The sequence below is a fragment of the Thermobia domestica genome, chromosome 2 (genome assembly GCF_964235325.1).
Source record: "Thermobia domestica chromosome 2, izTheDome1.hap1.1, whole genome shotgun sequence".
In the NCBI taxonomy this organism is placed as follows: Eukaryota; Metazoa; Arthropoda; class Insecta; order Zygentoma; family Lepismatidae; genus Thermobia; species Thermobia domestica.
In genome coordinates this window covers 111,015,130-111,039,200 of record NC_137455.1, presented here as the reverse complement: position 1 = coordinate 111,039,200, position 24,071 = coordinate 111,015,130, and the positions used below count along the sequence as shown (strand labels likewise).

The 24,071-nt window shown below is 35.0% G+C and overlaps 1 protein-coding gene across 10 annotated transcripts in view; it reads left to right on the top strand.

Moving 5' to 3' along the window:
- LOC145674736 (MPN domain-containing protein-like) overlaps positions 1–24,071 on the top strand; it is an 86,342-nt gene that overhangs the window by 39,100 nt on the left and 23,171 nt on the right. For 5 of the 10 annotated variants that reach the window (XM_081744949.1, XM_081744965.1, XM_081744958.1 and 2 more), the window contains exons 3-9: positions 2,970–3,101; positions 4,554–4,700; positions 6,219–6,312; positions 10,815–10,920; positions 13,914–14,083; positions 14,943–15,191; positions 22,093–22,253. In XM_081744949.1, coding sequence (XP_081601075.1) covers positions 2,970–3,101; positions 4,554–4,700; positions 6,219–6,312; positions 10,815–10,920; positions 13,914–14,083; positions 14,943–15,191; positions 22,093–22,253 — 1,059 coding nt within the window. The remainder of the gene's footprint in view (positions 1–2,969; positions 3,102–4,553; positions 4,701–6,218; positions 6,313–10,814; positions 10,921–13,913; positions 14,084–14,942; positions 15,192–22,092; positions 22,254–24,071) is intronic. The other 5 variants (XM_081744991.1, XM_081745008.1, XM_081744999.1 and 2 more) reach the window with 2 other exon arrangements.

The window sequence follows — 24,071 nt, the reverse complement described above, 5'->3', positions numbered from 1 at the left end:
AAATCCACTAAACACAAGTTTCATTATATTGTTATTTTGTCTCTGTGTATATGGAAATATGCAGTGCAATTAGTATTTCTAATTGTATTTATTTTTTTTTTATGCTTTATAAAAAGATTCATTTCACATGGCTTTCGAGAAAAAATAACAATTATGAATCATCTCAATATTGTTTTTGGTATAGCAGCAATAGCATGCTGAACATTAAGTGCGGCCTTTTGCTCCGCTTTACTCTACTAGAGAAGAAATATCTCCTCCAGTTCCCTTCCCGGCGGCAACGTACCAAGGACTGACGAAACGTTGCCACGTTGGACCGCAATGGATATACATTGTATTAGGAAGGACGCTGAACGAACATCTCCAGAAACGATAGAAATGCACCTGCCAACCTCTCTGATAAAATCAAGGCTTCTAGAACCCCATGCACCACTGGTCTCGATGGCTATTGGAGCAAAAATAAATTTGTCGAGGAGATTGTTGTATTTCCTTTCCTTTTCTGCCTCTACGTCTAGCAACTTCTCCAGCATTCATAACAGTCAATGGGAGGCTTGAATGGGCAAATGTGTCCGAACATGTAAAATCCCAAACTACATTTATTTACTTATTTTATTATTATTTTAACTAACAGTGAGGTTTCAGTAAAATCTGTGGATGCAAATGTGAGAAGAATGCCGTCTAGGGAAAGGAAACAGGATATCTCGATGTGTAAGATATGATTGCAGTAACTGCAAATACTGGAAATCATTTAGGAGAAGCGACTTGAACATTATTTGAACAGATGAGACCAATTTTGCATAACGACCATAGCTACTAGGCCTTACATATTTATATGTTTTAATTATCATTGTGCAAATAATTTAAACTTCTTCCTGTCCTCCTGTAAATGAAACTGTGTAGTTTCAGATATACAAAAATGATTTATAAAGAGCTGAATTGAAAATATAAGTAACAGTTAACATAGCAGTATTAAATACTCATAGAATTTTTAACTTCTTTTTGATGTTTGTCTGTTATTAGTGCAATAATTTTAGGCTTAAAAATGAAAGTTTAGAAGAAAAATTATATAAGCAAGGGATTTTGTAGGAACATTCTATATAACTTTCCAATTCAAATTATATAAATTCCCCAAAAATAAAGGTTGTATTCAAATTGTCATATTGGAAAATGACTGAACGTTTTTGAAGGAAGTCGCAAGTATGGATTTAAACGAATATAGCAGGCACACTTATTGGTCAATTAATACAAATTATACCTCTGTGACATCAGAATAAAATAGGCTTTTATACGATTTATAGCAGTTGTTTGTAGTACCTAGTAAAGGGAAGTAATGGCGGGATTTTTTTTTTTTTTTTATAAAGATTTAACGCCCAAAACTTTAACACTGCGTGGAGACCAAACCCAAAAAAATGTGAAAGTACATTAATAGACGTATGTTAAAGATATTCTGTAACACATTATTCCAACGAAAACTAAGAGAATAATAATTTGTAGTTCTTATCATTGTATGTATTGTCATTGTGTATCCAAACTGCTTAACAACTCTACAAAACCATTTTGCAAAGAAAATTGTTTTAAGCATTTCGCTTTTAGCTGAAATATGTGTTGTACATCCTTTGATTTACAATAAAACAAGCATTGAATTGGTGTACACTCATTGTTTATAATGTTTAATAAAGGGAAGTAATGAAGGGAGTTTTCGAAAACTTCACCCTAAAAATTCCATCTTTTTGAAGTATTGCTGCTGTAGTAAAGTAAATCGGCTGCTGTCAACTACAACGATAACATCATGTATACTTGGGTAGAACGAGCTTTAATGTATACACTCTCCAGGAAAAATAAATAACACACTGAGCAAAGCTATGTGATAATATGTTTAAAAAAAATCACGTAAGAGTTTCAACACAATAACTGTCTCTTCATCAGACTTCCACTCATTTTCTGATTTTTTTTTATACATATTATCACACAGCCTTGCTCAGTGTGTTATTGTGTTTTAGTACAATATGGAAACAAGGCTTGATAAGATAGTTATAGAAAAATAAATGTGGTACTTACTCGTTTATATACGTATACTTGAAAGGAAAGCTGATGTAAAGATAAAATAAATAAGTTCCCTGTTTAAAATGAGGTTTGATTAACATAAGTAACTTACGAAACAGGTTATAAAAATGAATACTACACAATAGTTCTCGTTTTTCAACTACGTTATCATATCAGCTTTTCGCCGTAAATCATTTCTATGTCCCCTCCAGATAGGATTAGCAGTGCGTCTTCACTATAAGTATGAATCGCGACATCTTTTCGATGTTCTACACTCTTGTAGTTGTTCTGTGTTACAGTTCTTTTATTTCATTCCACTCGCCTCGTTCCTTTTTTTTTTCTTTCTTAACCCTTTTCTCTGACCTGGCTGTGAACGTAAGAGCTCCCTCCTACGTCACACATCGGTCAGTTGAAAATAACTGACATAAGCTTTGAAGTGTAGGCTACATACTTAATACATAACACAATAACATTTAAGAATTCATCCTACCTGCTAGTCCAATATCTAGCGCAGGTGCTCGTGGTCCCGGGTTCTAATCCCGGTGGAAAAACATGAGGTTTGAACGCATTACAATGGTTCGGATCCTACTTTAAACTGTAGGTTTCCGCCTCATGTAGCCTTGGTACTGCAAAGAGACGCTAAACTTCAATAAAAATCGTTTAAGAATTCATATAATTTAATTGTGCACGATATGTGATAGAGAGAGATTTGCAGAAATATCAAATATCACATATAGAAGGCCAAATTAAGGATTGTAACAAATAATACTGATGTAGTGATACAAAGAGACTTCCAAATATAACGCGAAAAAGTGGAAACCTGTTTATCAATTGATAGTTCATTTATGAGCAGTGGTGGAAAATGAAAGGAGAATGGCGTCAGTTTCTGAACTTTATAACCCGTTCACATGACAATTTAATCTCCTTAGGATTTTGATGATTGTCCAGAACGAAGAAGCCGGGTGGGTGGTGTCGGAATCACACGAAGTTGTACTCTTCAGATGCTGCTCTCCGAAGGCATTCTTCAGCCAGGGGATGGAGCCATGTCAATTGAATACCTGGTGAGCATTTCTTGTCTGACAGCCATGTTTCTCGTAAAATTAAAATAGCAAATTTTGGATAGAAAGTTAAATATTATTATATAATGTTTTGTTTGTATAGTTTTAGAAGCATATATCGCAATGTGATCTTATTTTAAAAATACGTAAATTGGTCTTACGTGTCCTTTTGCTGGGACATATAATCAATTAATTGCTGTCTGCAAAGCAAATAGCGATTAGTATTAGTAAAATGAAATGATTTACTGAATATTTCTACTACCAACTTACCTTTTTAATTATAATAAGTTCCTTTGAGTTTAGATTTAGATACTGACAACAAGTACTAGTGTGTTTTATAAATTATGACAATAAAACTCGTATCCAAAATTCGAAGTTATTTGTTACAAGTACCTTCTGTTTGTACGTACTTTGTCCATCAATACCCTTTTGCATTTGCCTTACTTATTTAGTGTATAAAAGTTCGAGAACTTTATAGCCTTTCCATTTATTTCTATCCACAGTGATTGCATCAAGTGGCATAAGCGAAATTTTTAGTACTGATAAATATCTTGTAATATATAACAGACATATTTGGATGCATATGCCTTCAAATTATGTTTCAGAAACCATTAAATATACATACAAAGTAATATTAGTTGACTTTCTTATTATACAGCCTTTTACTTTAGGAAATTATGTGTATTTTTAAAGCTGAAAAACAACTTATTGACATACGTAAAAATTTTGAACGAATTATATAAGTATTGTGAAATTGAAGTTTAATTACATTTCACAGAGATGTTTTGGATTTTTCTATTTAGTAGTATTTAGACAGTTATCAAAGTATGCTTTTACTTACTATAGTAATCTTGATTCTTTAGTAATTTTGGGTTAGTTACAAATTGGAAATGTTATGGGTTTGGACAATTCCGTAGCATACAGCAATCTTGCTGCTTCTGTGCGTGCTCTTCTGCGCCCCCTTCTCTCCTAGCTTGCAGATAGCTGACCTAATCTTAATACATTAGATCTTTTCATGCATGGAAAACTAACGGTGGGACTTGGCTGAAATGCGTCTGTTTGAAATTTTTTTTTAAAATAATGATTTTGTATTTGCATTTTTTTACAGCTGCAATCAGTTAATACGTTGCGGTAAAAGATGTTGGAAATATTTGCAAGAAATGCTTTTTCAATATGATTTCGATAGAATATAAAATAAGCCAGAATTATTTATTTAATTATCATTCGCCTGCCTGTAAAAGATTTGTTTTATTTGCAGCTGTTAATTTTTATTGTGGCTTTGAAATACAGTGTGTTAGTGCGTGTTCGAGTGATACACGTGCATCCATTTTTGCTTTTGATTTCATTTTGACAGATTTTATTATCATCATCACTGATACTTTTTAATAGACCAAAAATACCTTTTATTTTTGATTTTAATGATTAAATAGTAATGATGATATTTTTGTATTCTAGGGCCAAAAGTTCACAGGTGACTTGCTTCCCAGTGGAAAAATAAAATCTCAAGAAACAAATCAAATTTTCGGATCTCCTAGTGCTTGGGCAATCCACTGTAAGAAAATAGTAAATCCTGACAAGAAATCGGGCTGTGGTTGGGCATCAGTAAGTGTTGAACAAAGTGTATGTAATGTGCTGTAAAAAATAATAATAATAAAACAAGTTAGTTAAAAATTTGAACACAAAACTTCCTTTTAAAATTAGGTTTCCTTTCATGTAGCCAAAGTAACTTTACAATTGGTGAGCGATTAATGTTCTGACTCACGAGTTGCTTTTTGTAAATCACAAGGATTATGATCTAACTTCCACTTTCTTTCACATTGTTATTGCTGCTGATTATTAATGATTCTAGTGTAAATTTGTTCCGCTGACTATACCTGGAAGTTTGTGAATTAAATACAGAGTCTATAACATCTGTGGACTTTTTTTCGAAGTTGAATCGGTAGCAACATGTAGTATGATTTCCTCTTAGCAGATGTTGTTGTTCACATGACTGTAAAAAGGACATGTGATGTAATAAATAATTCAAAATAGTCAGCTCACGGTTTCATTTTAGAAGTATAAGCGGTATATTAAATTGGAGAATGTAGCCGAAGTTCGTGAATTAAATACAGAGTCCATCACACATAACATCTGTGGACTTTTTTCGAAGTTGAATCGGTAGCAACATGTAGTATGATTTCCTCTTAACAGATGTTATTCACATGACTGTAAAAAGGACATGTGATGTAATAAATAATTCAAATTAGTCAGCTCACGGTTTCATTTTAGAAGTATAAGCGGTATATTAAATTGGAGAATGTTGCCGAAGTTCAACATAAAATGGAGTCCTGAGTTTACAATAGAGCCTCTAAAGGATTGGAAGTTACACGTCTTTGTAGAACTGAAACACATCGTACTGTTTATAACCATATATTTGCTCACACAGTTCGTTATATCAACTCTTGCAATAATTAATATGCACTATTCAATGTATAAATAATGACACATTAGTTGGAGTATCTTAAATATTCAATACATTATCAATATTTGCCATAAACACCACAGCAAACTCACATAGGTCTTCGTAGTTTGTCGTTCAAAATCGTTATATCTTCCTTATTATAATTAAACGAGTCCCTAGATACCATTCGTTGCCATAACAACGAGTAAAATACAGAAGTCAATATACAAACTTGGAGCTATCAAATCGATATACATCAGTACCTTTTAAATTAACTTCTTCTTCTAGCTAGTGCGATATATAAAGGCACTTTCGCCCTAAAGCTGGTTATACACAAACTTTATACAAACGTTATCATTGCACGTATCTGAGTACAATTCATGTTTTCTAGTTTTTTCTTTCTTCTTCGCGCCGGCCATTTTGATTCCACATATTCATTTTAGTTGTTAGTAACTGGACTGTAGTTAGTAGACCATTGAGAAGAAACTGTAGTACACATTCGTATCATCATTCGATCCAACTTCAAAGTTCTCTGATGTTAGTGTGTATATATATTTTTTGACAGACTCTGTGTATAATGTAGTTAACAGCACAAAAATGTTGAATTCCAATAAGTGTGTTGTTACAATGATTAACTTGAGTTGTGAATATGTTAACATAGTCTTACTTTTGTTGCGTAGGTGAAATACAGGGGTAAAAAGTTGGATGCTTATAAAAATATCTATTTCAAGAAGAAAATACTTGATCAAAACAAGGAGAACGAGGGATCAGAGGGTGAGTACTTGATTTTTCACATTCGAGAACCGTTTTCAGTTCATTACTTAAAAAGGATTTTCTGATTTTTATAATCTTTAAATAAAGCTTGTTAAATTCAGTGGATAACATTAAAACTACTTCATTATAGATGAGCAGAAATAATTGAAAATTTGAGAGTCAAAGTAAGCCATTTTTTATGTAGACCGTCAAATCCGGAAGTTCTCAGTTTGATATTTTATGTCTTAGTATTTCAATAGAAAACATTCCTTGAAATATGTGATTTACACAGATGATGAATATATCAGACTATAGAAGCAGTATGAAATCACGTCCATTCCGTTTCACGGATGGAAATTATCCATTCGTAGATCTTAGCCTTTCAATTAGTGTGTATGGTAGTCATGGTTTCGGCATATCAAGTATTGCTATGTCTGAATCAGCTGGTAGATATTAGGTTACGGAAATTCTTAAAAGGTATTATTTTATACATTACTACAATGAAGACTTGTCTTTCTGTAAGCGAAGAAATTTTGTGAAAAGTATTATTTTTTTTTTTAATGGAATGTTCAGATTCAGTTAAATGTTCTGATAATCCTGAAACCGCTTAATTTCTGTCTTTAGAGTTTCTAATATATTCTTCTATTCTAGTTCAGTGTTTCTCTTTGTCATACCTTGTACTATGAAAAAGAAAAGTTTTTTACTTTCTTCCTATTGCTTTCAGCAGACCTCTGACTCGATACGTCTAAGGATGAGACGCGTATAATCACTTCATAAAAAATGTAACGGCTACCTTTTCTACCTACGATCACATTTTCTTGGCTTGTCCGTATACGATAATACGTCTGTTCCTATTCTGAAAATATTTACGGCTGCCAGGCTAAAAATTAAAAGACAAAAAATTCTATCCTCTACGTGCAATGTACAAAAGATGCGTTATTGTAACTTCTAGGAATTAAATAGAAGTCATTTTTAAGCTCAGTGAGATATGTATTGAAAGTAATTATGTGTTAATATGAAAATGATTTTTATTGCCTACGGAGTCAACAAACATGGATCTTCAGAAGTAAACTAACTCCGTTCAACTTCGGATTAAAAACTACTAGTCTGAGAAGCATCATTTGGCTTTCAGAGCAGCTATCAACAGTTGCAAGGTAGTGACTGGTTCATTATTTCGAACCGAGACCCCTAGTCTTTGCTCTCGATCAGAAAATCTCCCTATAAGCCCTTCTTCCCGGCAAATAAGATATTTTCTCCGGTGACTGTTCATCCCGAAGAAGGTTATTTACTAAATCTAAAGATAGATTGTCGTCCTAGTCTGTTAGGCCTGCCCTGTTAGTTCTCATCTTAGCTAGTTAAAAAAAAAGATATTAAAACTGCTTAAGGCAGTTCTGACAGTTCTTCAACTCGAAATGAAATCCGTTGTGTGCAAATTCGTACTAGTCATTATTCAGACTTGAAAAAAGTACCTGGAAAATCACTTATTCCCACTAGCCAGCATTTAGGCTAGTTCAGAAAAAAGCTAAACTGTTTCAAGAAACCAACTTCCTACGATCATCACTCTGACCAAGAGGAATCACTTGTTCTTTTCAACAAGACCAGCATTCAGGCTAGTAACCTAACTAATGGTAGAAAAAATGGAGTTTTACGGCCATTACGCAGTCCAAATAATAGAAATCACTTATTCCCTTGGCTCAAACGACCAGTATTTAGGTCACGCCTGCTCTAAGAAGAAAAGACAAGAGAGTTTATTGACCCACATGCCAATATCGGTCCCTTCTCCACCTACTTTTGACGAGAAAGAAGCAGCTTTGATCTTTATAGTCCGCTTTTTCAAATTTATATATATATATATATATATTCTCATCGCGAAAAATTAGGAAGTTGGTGGTGGAAAGGTTCTTAATCAAATTGGGAAATTTCCGCTCATGTCATACAACTTAAAAGTAAAACTATAAGATACCGGTATATGAAGCATGTAGCTGAGAAAAAAATGATAAGGTTAAACATATATAATATATGATCATAATTATGTACAAATAAAAAAAAGTATGTATTAGCTTAGCTACTGTTAAATAGTTATACGTCTGGCCACATTTACATTTTTTGTAGCATTATTTTTAATATCATAATCGCAAATAATTGCATTGAGCATACGATATAATAAGGGCATTACAACAGATTTCAGATGAGAAGCGGCATGGCCTTGAGTTGGCTTTACGCGGCGTCCAATTGGCTTTGAGCGGTGTTGACAATTCGCGACAAGCAGTTCTGCACGCTGACTTCTCGCGCTACTGCGAATCTTGACAATAGCAGAGGTGCTTATTAGAAATATTGTATTAGCACATTAACTGCTCACTTTACGAAGTAGAGAAAAGAATTACGAACACATACGTGAAAACTACATCTTTTTATGATCACTGGTTGTCATGATACACGCTTTGAAAGGTTTCCATATAAAACAATTAGTAAAACGAGCGTTGAGTCCCGTCTAATTTCCAGTGGATTTTTCTTCGATTTGGAAATGGAACTCAACTTTTATTAAAGGATAATCAGGGGTGTAACCAACAGGTTGTTCTAGGGGAACATTACTTTCAGGGGGAGGAAAGCTTTTCACACATTAAAAACAGAACAAATGACCTCTTTCAGAATATGAAAGCATTTTAACTCACCATGTATACTATACACATATTATGTTTCCTCGATGCTACCTTAACAAAAGACGGATCTTAACAGTACTGAAGTTGAAAAGCGGATTGTAAGAGATAAATCAATAAGCTATTCATAAGAAAACAAATGCTGTTTCTAGCAGTCTGTTTATCCGACTTTGTGTTTATGTAGGTTAAAATACTAAAAGGAAAAAACTCGAAAAAATATCAACTCAGATATTATTATGCAATAATATAGTAGTGAGAGATCCTGGGGGGACTGAGGGAGCCAGGGCCCCTCATTTTATTTGTAAATGTGCAATATTAGGCATAATTTGAATGCAATTTGTCTTAAAATCATCATATATGCTTTCTGCATCTGAATGCACCCCCCCCCCCAATTTACAGAGAAATCAGCGTCCTTGTAATTAGGTACAGAAACTGTATTGATGATGTTTTCTTTTTTTCTTTTTTTAAAAATCTTATTTTATTATAAACGTTCCTAATTTGCATTAATTATTAAATAAGTTTACTAAACATATACTAGGTGAACCTCATTTCGGGGCTGGAAATAGTTTGGAAAGTCAAGGCCCGCTTTTCCCCCGTTTCTACACCCTTGAGAATAGTAAGCGATCGAATTAAATAACAAGCCTCTGCAATTTGATTCATATATATATATATATATATATATATATATATATATATATATATATATATATATATATATATATATATATATATATATATATTCGATTCCCGGCGGGAGCTCATGTGGAAGAACAGAAGGTATGGGACATTCGTAATATTGTTTTGAAATTGCCTTCATGCAAGATTCTTCCTTATTCGACAGAAGAAACGCAGTATGATTTTTTTTTCTTCGTTTCAATACCTTACGTATGTGTGGCCAATTACGTACTCCTTCTTTACTCCTCTAGCAGGGACGCAAAAGCACCAGGCGTCTGAGTGGTGTCATAAATTATTGTAACCCAAAACAAACTCGACCATATCGTGTTGCTTACGAATCAGATGGATTGTTGTTGTGAGACCTACATCAAGTATAAGAGTATGTTATTACATGGAAGCAAAGGAGCTGATTGTGTGTGTAGGAACGCAACTTCTCTTCTTCTAGCATAAACAGAATTCATCAGTGTCTAGGTTGCTTTCTTTCGTGGTAGTTCATTTGTTCTCCAAAATTATAGTTGACAATGTCTTTAAGGAAACCGAGTACAAGTGCGGAATTTTCTTTAAAAAAAAAAAAAAAAAGTGCTACGAAGTGAAGCTCGAAGAATTATTTTTTGTGTTTACAATTTTTGGAACTCATAATAAAAAATTTACAAGAGTCAGATTCAGACAATGGCGAAATATTAATTGACATAGACGATAGTGAAAGTAGTGTTGAAGACGAACGTTTAGCAGTTCCACTGGAATAAGTTAATAGGTAGGTTATTCAGTTGCTATATATACTTCTAGGATACACAGCCAAAATCTTTGAGTTTGCTGGAGTAGTATATTTACATTGTGAATAATGTTGCCAATGTATGTGTAATAATCTCAACTAGAGGAAGAGCGAGAAGGGAAAGGGGAGTCCGAAATCCGGCAACACCGCGCGGAATATCGCACAGCATTGGCTACTGCCCGTGATGCTTTACATCTGAAAAACACGATAATTCGTCCTTACAATCTATAAAGGTTTGGTTACAAGTACATACCACGTTGCAAATACCAGAGCTTATAAAGCCATAAAAGAAAGTTATTCAGAAGTGCTTACATATTTCTCTATGAAATAAGAATGGTTCATTCTGTGTGGTAAGGGAAATCAAGGGATGGGTAATACAATATTTATATTTTTACTATTGCTTCATAATAAATTTGCAGGTCTTCTTTCATTTATAGATGAAGAAATGGAGTCTGAAAAAGCAGTTACACCAACACCACGAGTTGTAGTGAAACATAATGTTTTGGGAAGTAGGCAGATGAACCAGTAAGTATTAAAGAATACCATTATTTGTGTGTGGAATTTTCTTTTGTGGAAATTTAGTTTCCAGTTTATCTTGTATTTTAATAAGAACTATAATTAGCTATTATACGCAAGGAATGTATTTTAATCCATAATTATTACTGTTTTTCTGTTCCTAATTTGGAGTTTTACATTTACTTCATTAACGAAGCTTGATGAGAAGATTTTTTTAAAAAAAGAATAATACTTACTTAATTATGAAGCTTGTTTCAAAGGATACACAAAGAAAAAAGGAGCTAATTCTGTTAGAAATGTTTATATATACACAAACTGAAAGTCACTTGTAGGTATACTCATTAATATAAATGTAGCCATGTATGTTGCAATTTCTGCCTGCAGATTTTTCAGTATTAATAAATCTTATGAAAGGAATACTGGGACATATGTTCGATTTTTTGTTGTTGTTGTTGTTGAAAAACTGCACAGATGGTGAAAATATTCTGGTTTTCGATTAAATTTTATCTTTGAGATCAAAATAGTTTGTTCCGAAATATACTTTCAAAATTTGTGACAAATAAACTGCTAAATTTAAAGGTATAGAGTCGTACATATCTACTACATAAATAGATCATTTTAAAAATTTTATCTGCATTAACCAGGAAGCAGTTTTTTTTTTTTTTTTTTTTTTTTTTGTGCTAACGTAATAACCTTTGTCGATGGTATATAATAAATTCGTTAGCAAACGTTCTCATGTGCCATTTCGAAACAAAAATTCTACAGAAAGAAGAGCTAAAATTCGTTTTCTGATATGCAAATAACTTGTTATTACTTACTGGGTGAAAAACAATTGCACTTTCTTCGTGTAAAGTTAAATGAATTAATTGGAAAATTCAATTAATGGTAGTGGTAGAAAATAAAAATTCATTGAATTATTTGGATGTAATTTTTCATAAGTAAAACGCGTTAACTTCAGTTGTTTACAGAAAACCTATTTATAGTTGTTCTTCAATTGTAATACCATTTAATTTACGAGCACAAGAGTGAACACATTGTGACTTACATTAGTATCGAACTTTAGACATTCATAATTTAATAAAGTAATAAATTGTTGATAGTTTTAAGTATATGTCTGTGTTAAGAATAGTAGTCATAATGTGTTACTTTTAAATAGATCGGGTGAAGTATACGTTCATTTGTATACTGATGCAAATTTAGTTATAGTAAATTGAGCGTTGATACTTAGAAATGCCCTGGACACTCTTCCTTCGTCAAAGCATTCAAAATGGCGTGCATTGGCGTATGATCAGAAGCCTTTGATTCTCATTAGTATTATTTGTGTTTGCTGTTCCAGACTCCGACGATGATTTGTTCGTGACTTCAAAGCTAAATATTTCTGTGTAATGCCTTCTGTGTGTGTGTTTTCAGACGTCACGTAATTATCTTTAATTTTTATTTGTATGTCCCGATGCTGGGTTTATTTGTTGTAACTGTATATATACCGAGCTGTTCAAAAAGTATACATATTTTTAAAACGTGTTATACATGTGATACTCTTCTATTCACGTTGGCTGTGGGTTCAACGTGTAGTACTATCGATTAGCAACACCAGCAGATGGGGTTAATATTAACCAAAGCTATGCGGTGCAATCACTTAAGAAAATACAACGATGGCGCAAATACAGCTGTCATTTAAGCAGTGAAAAACATTCTGAAATGGTATTGAAACTTCGGGAATTTCTTTGAAGTGCGACGATAATGGTGGTAGGAATATAGAATTAAAGCACCAACACGCCTAACCATTGTTCTCTTGCGCGATAAGTGGGAAAGGAAAGGATCAGTAGCCGCCTGGACACCCATATGGAAAGCGTTATCTATTTGAAAACAGATTTGAGTAGGAGAAGCGTAAGTCATATTTCGCACAAAGTAAAATGGAAAGCTTACATCTGTAGATGAGAATGATCCAGAGAAAAGAATTCAGTTTTGTGAATGGTTTCTTGCGCAGGTGGAAGAGTGTGCTAATCTTGTTTGCAAAGTGCTGTGGTGCGATGAAGTACACTTTAAATTAAATGGTACGATTAACAAACAACGTGTGTACTGAGCTCCTGAAAATCATATGCCCATATCGAGCAGTCAGTTCTACAGCACTCATTGTCTGGTGTAAGTATCATAAAGGGGATTAGTTGGAGTGTTCTTTTTAGAGAATACTGACTAGACTTACTTAAAGATGCTAGACATTAATTTTACCATCCATTAGTGCTTTGGTGACGATCCGTTTCTTATTCAGGACAAATAGGCTTGCTGCTACGTCCTCATTCAACCATAATCATTCATTTTTATTGAACAAGGTGGCGCCCCGCCTCATTTCATGCAGGTGTGAGCTCCTACCTGGATAACACTGTACCTGGTCATTGGATAGTACAAAGGGGCCCGATTGAGTATTCTCCAAGTTCGTCTGATTTAACCCCCTAGATTTTTAGTTGTAGAGGACCGACAAGAAATTAATGTACAGAAAGAAGCCACAATCAGTAGTGAAACTGCGCCATGAAATGGTAATGGCTTGTAAACCTATCCCTGTGGCTACTCTGGAAAATGCCATCAAGAATGCATGCTAGAAGTATTTGGAGGTTGATAATATGCAGTTTGAACACTTACAAGTATTGTAGTTGCACGAAGAAACTGTCTATGTTGTAACTTTTCTCTGTGTATTGTTGCAATATTCACAGTAATATAACAGCTATTGTACATCAAAATGTATACATTTCTTTGAACAACCCGGTATTATTATTATTATTATTATTATTATTATTATTATTATTATTATTATTATTATTATTATTATTATTATTATTATTATTATTATCATTTATTTATTTATTTTAACAGTATTCGATGCTTTATGCATTTTTGATTACTTTGTAATTTAAGAAACACCACTTATATATAGGTTAGTATAGGTTAATATATTTCGGTTAATATATTTCGTATAATTTAGGTTAATATATAATTTATCTGTTTAGTGATGTCAATACGCTTGTTGAGAGCACACCGTTCTCAGCAATGGGCAAGATACAGCCTTTCATGGTTTCCATGGCAACAAATGCAGTTCTTGTAATGGATTTCCATTGTCATCTCTCTACATCAGAAGTGGTTGGTTATTTGGCAGGACACTGGGACGTTAATGCACATAGTAAGTATCGTTTTTGAACTTTGTTATGGATTTCTTTAGTATTGTATAATAAATGGAGTGAAAGTAGTACGAGTTGCTTGCTTTGAAGCATGTAAAATTAATTTATTCTACAGAATTTATTAAAGAAGAGAAAATGTGACGGTTTGTAAATGTTCTTAGAGAACATAATTTGGTTTAAGATGTCCATTTCAGATACAAATATAAATTAAATCTGATTGCAAAATGTCCCTAAATGTTCCATATACTAGTGGTGCCATGGATTATTGAAGGGAGTAATCCTCCTCCTCACCAACATCAGCACCAAATTATACGAATATGTTTCTGATCCGACAAAACAGTGTTCTATAGAAATCTAGGGAGAATGTGCTCCCGCATTATTTGCCCATTTCAGCTGTAAGTAATTGGCAAATTGGAAATTCTAAGAATTAATTAAACCATATATGGATTTTTTTTTTTTTTTTTTTTTTTTAAACGGAAGTTATCCAGGTTCCATGAGGCGGAATCATGTGGTTTGGATTCTACGTTAAGTTATAGGTCAACGTGTCGTATGGAGTTGCTGCTGAAAGGGGCGCTAATTTCTAATCAACCAAACAACCAATCGAATCTACTACGTATAGTAAAGTTAGTTAGATGTCAGGCAGAGTTGATAACATGTAAGTTTCATCTAGGGATCAGACTCAATTTTGTTTTATTTTCTGTTTCAAGAAGTTTTATCGTACATAGTTTCACAAAATAAATATATCATCTTACGTTTATCTTGTCATTTTACAGGCGTTTAAAAGTCGAAAACCTATAAATAAATATTTTTTGTGTATTCTAAAATCGCTTTTCCATCATGCCTCTTCTCTTATTGTTTCAGATCTAGCAATTACCCACGCTTTCCCTTGTCGTTCTCGTTTGGGAGACAAAGAAATGGCGTCTTGTGTGGAAGTGGACATTCAACGAGCAATAGAACAGCGACGCCTCACTTTGGTTGGATGGTATCATAGTCATCCATTTACAGCAGCTACTCCGACATTACGAGATATAGATGCACAGATGGATTATCAAATCAAAATGAAAGGCAATAGTGATGCCAGTTACACTCCATGTGTTGGAGTTATATGCTGTAAGTTGTTATCTTAAGAGGTGGTATGTGCTAATTACTCCATGGTTTACCTTTATGCATAAAATGAGAAAACAAAGAAAAGTATTAATTGTAGCTTTGCAACGCCCGAATAGTATGAGGTAAGCGATTAGTGTTTTCAAAGCTTAATATATTTTGAATGACGAGTTCAGGTGGTCAAGAAAAGGGTATGCTACAGTTTAACACATGCTATTTTCAGCTGAAAAATATGTCGTGATCATGTAATGACGTAATAAACCTACCATATCATATTTCTCTACTGCTTATCAAAGTTGGATGGGAACTTTCCTGTTGATGATATCATTCCACACCTTAAATCCAAATTGGTCGACCCCGTTCGAAGGTGAAAAGATGCAGTAAAATAAATGGTAGGTAGACCAAAGATAAAAATTGAAAATGTCCCATAATCAACCAAATCAACCAAATTTTCAGGAAAGAAAAAAACCCTTGTCGTCTCAGAATGTGATGAAACTTGGTGTACATGTAGGCCCCTACGAGAGATGATCATGCACTAAATTTTAGCCGTGTACCCCCTGTAGTTACAGAGTACAGGGTGTAAAAAATAGACAAACATAATGTTTTTTGTAGAATCTTGTTAGCTTCAATTGGTCATATCTCCTGTAAATATTGAGGTAGAGGGAAAAATAATATCCATTTTGAAGAGGAAAGGGTAGGCTACAAGATATGTCAGGAACATCTATTTGAAAATCAAGTATCATTTTCTGGGAAAATTTTGGATCAGTGATATCTTAGAAAGTGACCATTTGATTTCTTTGAAATTGGGTACCAAGATAGTCCCACATGTCCGCCATAAGTGTGCCAAATGTCAACTTGGGCCAAGAGTGGGCCTGGAGTCTACAATGTTTTTCGTGTGATCATGTCGTGTGAAGTAAGTACTGGTGAAGTAAGGTGTAACTGACCTAGCAGTAGAGATGCAAAAAAGTCGGCTTTTTTGAATCGATGGTTTTTTGCACATAAAAAGCCGGCTTTTTTGGGAAAAAACGAGAATTTTGGAAATTTTGGCGTTTTTCATTTTCATGATTTTTCTATTTGAATAGCTTTCTTATAGTATACTTTAAAGTTAAATAAGATTTCATGACCTCAATACCATATTTCGTTCTGGAATTCACCATCATAATGGATGGAGCATATGTTTTATGAATTAAAGTAAACATACAGTACGTAGTATTTGAAGGCAGTTGTAGAGGATAATTAACTTTATTTTAACTTCTGAGTTATCGATATTTTTTTTTTCTTCTCTACGTCACTTCTTTTTAGTCATCCGTGTTTCATTTCTTGGAGATCAGTAGGCCTACTCTAGCTTCTAGCACATAAGTTAAACTTACGTTTTTCAATATATCCGTCAGAGCGTACGTTTGTCAGTATATCTGTCGGAGTGTACTTCCACATTTTTGTTATACTGTAGCTGTGCAATGCTTTTGCAATAATCTTCCGGATACAACCTTGAATACAGTTTTATAGAAATAATCAGTAGCGGATTCAGAAAAGTATTTTGAGAGGTGTTTCTTTGCTTAATATTTGGGTTTTCTAAAATTTCCTAATTTTTATTTGGAAGGAGCTTGAAGTTTATGAGTATAGAATAACTAATATTTCGTTTTGTTTGTATTCAGCAATAATGACCGGATTCAAGCTTGAAGACCACTTTATACTGATAATCAGTGGCGGATTTAAAAAGTATTTTGGGAGGGTTTTTCCATATTAATGTTTAGTTTTTCTGAAAATACATATTTTTTATTTGAGGAGAGCTTGAAGTTTATGAGTAACAAATATTTCGATTGTTTTAGAAATTCCGTAATTTCGGGGTACAGGCTTCAATCTGTAAGACATCCCCACCCTAACCCCCTTCGCAAATCCGTCACTGCTGGTAATTAGTAATAACAACGATTTAAAAACGATAAAGGAAGTCTGCCAGGATTCACAGTACACGCACTATCTCTACATTCACAGATGGATTTAAGAAAAACTTTTGTCAAAATGCTCGAATTCGGGGTTGAATCCCGGACTTCCCGATAGAAGTGCAAAAAATAACCACTCACTCATGGTTGTTGGGCAGTTGTGCTTAACTTAAATATATTCTCTCTCTCTCTCTATGGCTTATGGAATCCGAAGGTTCAATGCCGCGTTCACAAAAGCTCACCACTGACTTCTATCCTTAGCCAACTGGATCCAGTTTTTACTTTGTATTCCTATTTCTGCGAGATCCATCTTAATATTGTCCTCCCATCTGCCCCTAGGTTTTCCTAATGGACGTTTTCCGATTGGATTTCCAGTTAAAACTTTGAAAGCGTTCCTACATTCTTCCATTCTGGCTGCATGACCTGCCCACTTGAGCCTCCTAGACTCGATGACCGTAACGATGTTTAGTAAACCGTATAAATTATGCAGTTCTTCGTTATGAAGTTTCCCCCATTCCCCTTCCTCTTGTGTCCGAATATTCGTCTCAGGATTTTATTTTCAATGGTTGTGGTCTGGTAATATTGATCCGAGATATTTGAAAGTATTCACTTTGTCGAAAGTATTATTTGATATTTTAACGCATCCACAATTTGCCGTATTACGATCCCGATGAACTCCCATGTATTTACTTCTAAACCAATGTCGCTGCAAGCGTTTAGTAAGGTATATGCATTTCTTTCTATTGTTTTCCTATCATTCCCTATTAAATTTACATAATCAGCATCCGCCATAACCTGGTGAATAACATTCATCTCTAGGGCCTGGTTGTTATCTTTAATTTTCCTTATAGCATACTCCGGAATAATGCTGAATAATAATGGCGATAACGCATCTCCTTGTTTTATACCATTCTCGACGTTGAAGCTCATGGACAAGAATTTTTCTACTCGAACTTTACTCTGGGATTCATTTAAACACATTTTAATTAGTCTAACTAGCTTTTTCGTTATTCCGAATTCTGTAAGAATTGTATAATACTGCTTTCCTATCCGAGTCGTAAACCTTTTTAAAATCAATAAACAGCTGATGTACTGGATAATATAATCCCATTTTTTTTCGAGTATTTATCGAATAGTAAATATCTGGTCGATAGTTGATCGATTTTCCTAAATTGACACTGATAATCTCCAATAACTTCATCTGCGTATGGAATCAATCTTGTTAGTATAATGTTAAGAGAAATGCCTCGTTAATTGTTGCAATAAATTTTGTCGCCTTTCTTGTGAATTGAAAGAGTGATTGATTCTTTCCACTCTTCTTAAATGTATTCCGTATTTTTTTTAACAAAAAATTTAATTCCTGTCGTTAAAAATTCAGAAACCTTCAGGACTGGGTAAACTGTGATGGTGGTTATAAGCTTAGGAAACCACACGATCAGATGAACGGTCTACTACGCATATGATCCATGAACAGAAAATTCGGTACTTGCCCGATTCTAAACAAGCTTAAGGAACAGTCAGTGCATTATAGAATTCGAACTTTTACCGATTTTTCAGATCCGAAGCACCTGATAGGTGGTAACGGATTATTACGTATGTGATCAATGAATGAAAAATTTGTTCGAAATATCCATACAATGTATATGAAAGTTAAAACTTAAAAGTTTCAAGAATGTGCAGAACCACCCGAAATCAAGCTCTTGATGTGCAGCCTTTAAGATTATCCATATAAATGTATTTCTCTCATGTTTTATTTTATTTTGTTTCAACAAGAGGGTGTGTGATATTTTGAAGTAAAAATACTACATGCAATTTTGCTAGTTATTTGTGTATCACTTTTTTTAAACAAAAGTACTTACTTTTGTGTATAAGAGGTTATAAAATTATTACATCTAGTAAATATGTTAAGAATTTTTAAAAAAATCTTTTCGAAATTTATGGTTTATTTTAGGTTTTATATTATTACCCACATCAATCACTAATTAAATGAGCTTTTGTGTTGTAGAGAAGCGAAACAAAGCCTGCTTTATCAACTTAAAGCAAAATTTTCAAAAAAGCCCAAAATTTTCCAAGCAAAAAAGCGAAGCAGAAAAAACCGAGTTTTTTTCCAAAAAAAGCCGTTTTTTTTTTTCGAACCCTTGCATCTCTACCTAGCAGTAATGTTTTTCTGGTGCAATCTGTAATTCAGTAATCCTGTAATGATCTTTAGAACATTCCATTATCAATCGTACTACATTGCATTGACCTAAATATATGAACATTCTAGGAGATCCTAGAACGGTCTGGATCATTCTAGAAAGTTTTAGAATCATCTGGAACATTCTGGAAGGTTCCCGAATCATCTGGAACATTCTAGAAGGTTCGAAGATCGAAGAGGTGACCTACAAACAGTAGGTTTCAGTTGATCGAACCATGCTGGAGACAGTGACTAAATATGCTGACGAGTTTGTAGATGATCTCTGCGACAAGCTGGAGGTACTTCAGAAACGTTCATTTATTGCAAAGCAACAATCTGCATACCTTACTCAACAGAAAGAGAACTTGAAACCAGGAGAGTTTGTTGTGGTGTATGACTTCTCTGTTTGTACTACAGGATGAGGCACAGGGATACCACTGGAATAATGTCCAAGCAATTGTGCATCCATTTGTAGCCTACTATCGTGATGAGGGTGCACTGCAGCACATAAGCGTGGTGATCGTATCTAAATGCTCAGACATGACACTGTTGCTGTTCATCCGTGCGCAAATTTTGAAAGATAAGTTTCCTAATGTGTCAAAAATGTATTACTTCTCTGCACCTTAGTCAAGAACCGGAAAAACTTCATTAACATCTGTATTCATTCCCACGACTACGGTGAATGGCATTTCTTTGCAATCTCACATGGCAAGGGAGTGTGTGATGGTATTGGAGGTGCACTGAAAAGGAATGCTGCAAAAGCAAGGCTTCAAAGACTGTACACAAATCGGATCATGACTCCACGCTAATTGTACAACTAGGCCACGAATGAGAGCAAGGATTCTAAAATGGTGTATGTGTACTGCACAGAGGGGAGCATGAAGAGGAAGCCACCTTCCTAAAGAACAGATTTGATGCAGCTCGACAGACTTCTGGAACTCGATGGTTCAAAGGTCGCAATGAGGCAATATTTTTCCAAACTGAACTTTGAGCGAGAGTTGGTAACTACAGCATATGGCTCACAAGCTGGCATTACCATTGATAGAATCAGGGGCTTTGTTACTTTCGCCTATGGTGGCTTCTGGTGGCTTGCTTGTGTTCTGCAAGTCGACGATACACATGAAACAGCAAAGTTGTGTTTTCTGATACCTCATGGACCAGCACCTTCCTTTGTATACCCAGATATACCAGATGTGCTCTCACTGCCTGCTTGTGACATCATTTCTCTTGTTTGTCCATAACTGCAACTGGCCGTACTACACGCCCAGCAACAAAGAAATGAAAGAAGCCAGTCCACTGCTTCAACACAGGCACCACCGACATTGACAAATTGGCAATTTGCCACAATGGCACCCCAGGTGTCTCTCCCGACATGGTCACACGAAAACCATTGTAGAATTCATACTCATTCTTGGCCCAAGTTGACTTTTGGCACACTTATGCCGGACTATGGGACTATCTTGGTACCGAATTTCAAGGAAATCAAATGGGCACTTCCTGAGATATCACTGATCCAACATTTTCCCGGAAAATGACATTTGATTTTCAAATAAATGCTCCTGACATATCTTGTAGCCTATTCTTTCGTCTTCAAAATGGTATATTACTTTTCTCTCTAGCTCAATATTTACGGGAGATATGACCAATTAAAGCTAACAAGATTCTACATAAAACATTATCCATTTTTTACCACCCTGTACTCTGAAACTACAGGGGGTACAGAACTACAATTTGGTGCACGATCATCCCTCATAGGGGCCTACATGTGCACCAAGTTTCATCGAAATCTGACACCGTGAGGTTTTGGGCTTCGTTGATTTGCTGCCCCTCCCGCTTCTTCTTGATGGGGTTAACCCGATTTGAGCATAAATTATAAACAGTGCCTGCCAGCATGGTGCAGCGGTCCTAACTATTATGCAGGCAATCAATCACAATCATTGTCTGTCATAGTTCCAAGTCCTATGCAGGACATGGGTATTATGTATTGTCCTTTCACAGTTCACTTCCTATAGTCTCCCCAGGGACATATAACAAGTGTAAGACGTAGAACTCAGAAATAAATAAATATTTTCTTTTTTCCTACTTTTTCTTCCTGTTTAATGAAGCGTTTAGTGAAAGGCGTATAATGTATGTTTTTTAGTGTTGTATAATAAGGTTTTTACTCTTAATCTATAAAGAGGAAACCGCGTCTCTTTAAGAGGCCATTCGAAGCAAAAAGTTCTAATGATTGTGTGCCCTATTCTCAACGGTCTTAGAGCTCCAGGTTGTTAACTATTTTTGACCTTAATGTTCAATAAAAGTATTTACTGGTCATCCTGCAGTTATTTTACAGAGGTGAGCCAAGACATAAGTGCATTTGAATGGTGTCCTATGGCATATGGCAATAGTTCCAGTTTCTCTCAACAACTTCTCTTCCAAACACACCACTGGCCGTGTTGCATATCATTGAAAATGCCATTCCGCTTTGACATTCAAATTAAAATGACTACAGTGTGTTCAACACTTTCATTGAACATAAGGTCAAAAATGATTAACAACTGTGGCTCTCAAACCGTTGAGAATGGGACATATGGTCATAGAAACTTTTTTCTTAGAATGATATTTCCTATTATCTCCCAAGTGGACTCGATTTTCTTCCAGGACATCCTGTACATAAATAAGTCTATGCTGCTGATAGTGTATGTTTAGATATTGAGTGTGAAGTGTATTTTTAGTTAATGAATGTAATTATTGGTTGTTGCATGTTTATTTTTTATAAAATTAAATTGTATTTCTTTTCTTTAATCGATAGCACCCTATAACCAAGATTGTCCGTCTCTCGAGTCTTCAATTATCAGTTACTGGGTAATGCCTCCACCAGAAAGCAAACCAAATGAATACGGGAAGCCAATGCTTATGAACTACAGTGTTGTACAAGATCAATTTCTGTCTCAGGATTCGTTGAATGAAATGGTAAGATTATATTTTGTATAATTGGCATATATATATATATGCATCGAACTTCTATCATAGCTTAATTAACCCGTGAGTGATAATTTGCGCGTGTCCAACTACTTGTGTAGTATGTAGTTTTCTCAGGCACATACCGCACCAACGCGCGGAAGTGCTTTATAATGTGTTGTAAGCTACAAATAAAAACTGAATGGAGACGATAAAGTTTGACTGTTTGTAGCCATGGCAGGAAAATTACGACGCGTGATAGATGCGAGCAAATCACTGCTGTTGCCGGGAACTTGCAACTACTGTAGGATTAATTAACAGGAAGCACTCAGATGTGGAAAACGCAAGAGTTAAACAAAGTGCGCTCAGTAGATGTTTCAACGTGTAACCATTGGCTCGAGAAACTTCTAATTAACATAACTGTGGATATCACGAGCTTGTAACTCGTCATACTTACGATCTACAGATCATAGAGTTTCGCGGACGAATATACCCTTCGTACTCAGTATAAACAAAAAGTAGACAAAATGGACATATTCGTCATGCCCATTTAAGGAGTTGATACATTAGATCTTCGCTAGAATTCTGTTCTTTTGAGGGTTAAACGTGTTGATGGGGCGGCGGTGACGCAGAGGTAGTGCTTACCTCTGGCGCATGGGATCCTTGATTTGATCCCAGCTCCCGCAAAGTGAGTGTTGCAGTGGACAAGCATCGTGCTCGTGGGTTTTCTGATGTTCTTCCGTTTCCTCCTATTTTGATATTCCACCATTATAATCGATATTATTATCACTGTCCCTTAGTCTTGGTGCTTACTCGTGGGACGTTAAACTAAAAAAATGGTAAGAGAGAGGTCATGATGAAGAAAAAGGATTGATATTCTATTCTTGATATAGATATGATTTGCAAGCTCCTGTTCGACTTAAATAGCGCCTGGCACTATGTGCAACCACCCTTTTCCACTATGACCTTCCAGCCCTTGGAGTACTAAGAGCAAATAAGGTAAATATGTCAGTTTTTACTCGGGAGACTTTTTTCTTTACAATTCTTCGGAGAGCCTTTTCATTATCTACCATATATTAACCCATCATTTCCGGAAATGGCAGACAGTAACCTCTAAAACAAATTTAAAACGTGTATTGTTCACATAGTGATGGTAAATATAAATTTCTTTCCGGCATAACTAATCCCCTTCCCATGAAAGCAATTGGTAGTTGGAAGTTTGGGAGAGGAAGGAGGGATAAGCCGATGGCGTATATTCTTCTATAATGAAGTACACTCCTGTCTGCACTGTGGCTACGCATGGAGCTAAGACTATCACTTGTCGCGACGCTCTCGCTGTTAATAAAGAGTACCTGCTTATACGAGGGTCACTACGAAACTTTTGAGATGTGAAATAACTTACATACTTAAAATTAATTTAACACTTACATTTTCTCAAAGTATTCACCATTACACTGTACACACTTTTGCATCCTCAAAAACCAATTTTGAAAGCAGTGTTGCCAGTCTTTTTCTTCAAGTGTTGAAAGTTCATTCTCGTAAGCCACTGCAGCTTCTTCAGGGCTGCAAAATTTCTTCCCACGCATGCGATCTTTGATCTTGGGGAACAGAAAAAAATAACACGGGACCAGGTCAGGGCTATGCGGCGGATGAGTCATAAGTTTGATCTCCGTAGATTCTAAAAACTGAATTGTGATGTTGGCCGTGTGTGCGGACGCGTTGCCATGATGAAACAGGATCCCACGCAATCCAGTTCTTGAACGCCGTTCCCGAAGCTTCTGGAACACTTTTGTTAGGCAAACAGTGGTGTACCATTAAGCAGTAACAGTC